The sequence below is a fragment of the Lipotes vexillifer genome, unplaced genomic scaffold (genome assembly GCF_000442215.2).
Source record: "Lipotes vexillifer unplaced genomic scaffold, Lipotes_vexillifer_v1.1 scaffold916, whole genome shotgun sequence".
Lineage (NCBI taxonomy): Eukaryota > Metazoa > Chordata > Mammalia > Artiodactyla > Lipotidae > Lipotes > Lipotes vexillifer.
The window spans coordinates 3,542,414-3,546,888 of NW_006798383.1; the positions used below are offsets into that span (position 1 = coordinate 3,542,414).

Genomic DNA, 4,475 nt, shown 5'->3' on the forward strand with positions numbered 1-4,475 from the left:
AGTAAATAACCATTTATAAAGGTCACATATCTGTAAACAAAGAATACATTTTCTATTAGGGACTAAATGGTTTTAAGGAAGGTCAGCACAGAAGGCTCAAGGGACTGGGTTGACCACGAATTTTATTTTGTTTAATGTTTAACTAGCTCAATGTTCTGTTCATATTAGAAGTAACTCTTGTTTACTCTCTTGGATTTAGAAGGCTTAAACAATTTTCGTCACAAATGGGTCTGCATATTTGATAATTCTCTGTTCCACTATTTTAACATTTTGGTGAAATAGTAATTTATGGATGTTACCAGCTATATAGTACCTGAATTAGAAAAAAAAAATTTACCTAAAGAGCAAAGAGCTGAGAGACAAAATTAAAGACTGAAACAAATTTTACATCATTTTATTTCAAAATGTTAAAAGCCTTGAATTCTGTGATATGAGGAAAAAATAAACCCACATTTTTACACAATAAAACCAATTTAGAGCTTTGGCAACCAAATTTCTTAAAACACCAGTGTGAAACTTATAAACGGCTCTGATGAATATCTAGCCACAGAGGAAGTAATCTATATCCTAAAGAAAGCCCTCTTGGGTGCCACTTCTTATTCTATATAATCAGGTGCAAGTTTTCTGATTTCTGCTTTTAGAAATAATAGACTATTATGGGATTACTCACAATTCTTTGTTCAGGAGTCCCTAAACAGCTATCTATTTCTAACCAGAAGGCTAAGAATAACCTCAAGTATGCTTTGGCTACAAGGTGATAGATAAGTCATTTCCAATTTTCAGTTGCCATGAGATACAGCTAGCATTATGTCAAAGTCAGTAAGAGAAATCACATTTAATTGAATTTAATATATATTTAATACCGGCAGATATTGATACTAAAAACATTAGCAAAATTTCAGATCTACAGCAAATAGACATTTTAGATAAAAATTATTCTATAAAATTTTACACATGATGGAGAATAACAAAAACCCCTTTTAAATTTGACTAATGAAAAAGCAGAGCTATAAAAATGTGCATTTTCACTGGCCCACATTATTAAACTATGAGTTTACTTACACTTTATATTCAACAATACATGAGGTTTGAGATTTCCATCTTACAACAAGAAAGTATTATATAGCTAGAATGAGAGATCTTTTTCAATCCTTAGGAAACTAACAGAGTCTATATTAGACAGCTGTTTCACTTTTCTAGGTGTCTTGAGCTAAACACTGATAAATGCAAGGATGTCCTCTGAAGAGAAGTGAATGGATGGAAAAGTAAACTTTTGCTCTACTAGCAAAAAGAAAAGAGCTGGAGCTGAAGCTCTAGATGCTCTTTAATCGTTCTCACACCCTCAGCTTTTCTGACATCCATAGATGATCACCAATGGCAGCAAGTCAAGTGTGATTAAATTTAGGGGTGGGGATCACTGTGTACCAATATTCAATTAACGTTTACAATATCTACAATGTCATAAAACAAAAGCCACTGCATGAAATCCTAGAGACGGTTCTTTCTTCAATATGTTACAGGTAATCTCACAACTTCCTGTCTTTTTACACACATATACTCTACCTGACAAGCTGGATCAAGACCCATTTTTCTTCTGAGGAATTTTTCTACATGTCCAATAGTTGCTTCTCCTGAAACTCGGACAAACTTCTTTTCCAATGGCTACAAAAGTAAACAAACAAACCAATTTCAGATTAACTATACATAAAATGTATAAACCTTAAAGCACATTTTATAGCAAAGATAATTCAATAGATTTATGAAAGAAAAATTACTATGAAATTTGAGTTAATTTATCTATCAAACAAGAAAAAAAAGAATTTCTGCTTAGCTTCACCTCTCCAAAAAGTATGTCAACAATTTTTTTTAATAGAAAGGCTTACTGATTTGTTTTACTACCTCATCAAGAACAAAACTTAGAGTAAAATTTATTGACAGCAAATACCGAAGATTCAATGTCTAAAACAACCTGGTTTCTTCAACAAAAAAACTTCAGGGAAAAAGAAAAACCAACCAAGGCTGAGGAGGAACCGCTAGACCAAAAAAGATACAAGGCCTATAAATAAGAGATATATCAACCAATTATAATATATGGATCTTATTTGGATCGTGATTTTTAAAAATCTTTAAAACAATTTTCATAAGACAATCTAGGAAATTTAAATAGCATGTGGATATTTAAGGAATTACTGTAAATTTTAAAAATGATAATATTGGGACTACCCTGGTGGTCCAGTGGGTAAGACTCTGCACTCCCAATGCAGGGGGCCTGGGTTCAATCCCTGGTCGGAGAACTAGATCCCACATGCATTCCGCTACTAAGAGTTTGCATGCTGCAACTAAAGATCCCATGTGGGACTTCCCTGGTGGCACCGTGGATAAGACTCCATGTTCTCAATGCAGGGGGCCCAGGTTCAGTCCCTGGTCAGGGAACTGGATCCCATATGCATGCTGCAATTAAGAGTTCTCACACCACAACTAAGGAGCCCACGTACTGCAACTAAGACCCGGTGCAACCAAATAAATAAATAAATATTAAAAAAAAAAAAAAAGATCCTGCCTGCCACAACGAAGATCCCACATGCTGCAACTAAGACCCAGCGCAGCCAAAGTAAATAATAAATAAATATTTTAAAAGCTGCTTTACACATTCAGATACAAGTTATAAAAATAAATAAATAAATAAAAATTATAGTATCATTATTATGTTTTTATAAAATGTCCTTATCTTTTAGAAACAATTATTTACTGATAAAATGATAGTTCGGGATTTGCTTCAAGATTATATAAGAGAAGTGTTAAAGGTATAGGTGAATTGAGATTGGCCATGATTTTATAATTACTGAAGTTAACTGATGCATACATGGGCATTCATTTTACTATTCTGTCTACCTTTGTATGAGTTTGAAATTTTCTTTGAAAAGTGGAAAATAAAAAGATTAACGGGGCTTCCCTGGTGGTGCAATGATTGAGAGTCCGCCTGTCGATGCAGGGGACACAGGTTCATGCCCCGGCCCAGGAAGATCCCACATGCCGCGGAGCGGCTGGGCCTGTGAGCCATGGCTGCTGAGCCTGCGCATCCAGAGCCTGTGCTCCGCAACGGGAGAGGCTACAGCAGTGAGAAGATTAACATCTAGATGTATATGGCTGGAATCTGATCCAACGGTCTAAGGTGATAGGTAGAGAGACCATAGGCTTTTAAAGTAGAAACTAATGCTTACCTAGCCACTCTCTCTCTGAAGCAATTTTAAGGATACTACTATTAATAAAAATGAAAAGCTGGGGTAATAAGAACTAAAAGGGTACCTTTTAGGAAAACGTGAACGACGTTTTTCTAGCACTAGCAGAGAGGGAGCCCAGAATTGCTACCAAGAGGACCCAGGCAGGTTAGGCACACATTCCTTCCATGTAACAGCACTCAGCTCTCTTATCTGTAATTTGGTTTCTTAAGAACTTTCCTAACAATAGATCTATCCCTTATTACCACAGTGCAGCAGATAGCATGTTAAGTGCAGATATTCCAGAGACTGCCTGGGTTTAAACCCTGGTTCTGCCATTTTCTAGCTGCAAGTCTTTGGACAAGTTGCTAAACGCTTCTGTGTCTCCATTTCCCCATTTGTATTGTTAACACAGAGATACTAATAGCACCTACCTCATAGAATTATCATAAGGAAAGTGTGTTAATATATGTAAATAACTATTAATAATTCCTGGCACATAGTAAGTACTTAGTTATTACTAGTGTATTGATTTATTCTGTTCTTCATGTAAAGGAATCTAATTAGAGGACCTAGTTGTCATCACGGATACTGATATAATCTAGCCAAAAATGGCAAAGGTTCGTGTTCTTTTAATGCAGGTTTAAGAATCATCTTGAAAATCTAAGGCAGTCTTTCTCACTAAGGAGCAGATACAGCAGTGCTCCAGGTGAAGTCTTGATGAAGGTACTGCATTGTAGGTGGCACTGCCTGATTAGCATGAGAATCCCATCATGTGCCTTGAGAAGCTGCTATTCTGGGTAATCTAGCTAGATGCCTGCCTGGCAACCAGTGCATTTCTGAAGGTCAATTTCTGGGGCTTACCATCTCAATAGTAGGCTTCAGGTATACCAACAGAGGACAATTCAATATTCATCATTTCTAGTTCTTGGTGAGCACTTCACCCCCAAGTGTTTATTAAGATTAATCCAACTTAGCTAAAGTTATCAATACTGTACTTTTTAGACCACCCAGAACAGAATTATGAGATCTGCCAGTATCTGAAAGAAAAACATTGGCCTTGGCTTTCAAAGTTGGGTTCTAACGTGGTTAACCTTAGTCTTCATACCCCAGGCTCACAAGTTAACAGAATTTTTTTCCGATATAATTCAGATCCAGCTTTTTTAACAATTTGCTTTTTTTGTTTTTTGCCTTTTTTTTTTCTTAAGCTACAAAGCAGGTTCTCACCTAAATGGTCAACTCATTTTTTATTCCTGC

The 4,475-nt window shown here is 35.9% G+C and overlaps 1 protein-coding gene across 2 annotated transcripts in view; it reads right to left on the minus strand.

The window, feature by feature from the left end:
* Positions 1-4,475, minus strand: part of PCGF6 (polycomb group ring finger 6) — a 28,380-nt gene that overhangs the window by 8,008 nt on the left and 15,897 nt on the right. For both annotated transcript variants that reach the window (XM_007470426.1, XM_007470425.1), the window contains one exon: positions 1,564-1,662. In XM_007470426.1, the coding sequence (XP_007470488.1) occupies positions 1,564-1,662 (99 nt within the window). The remainder of the gene's footprint in view (positions 1-1,563; positions 1,663-4,475) is intronic.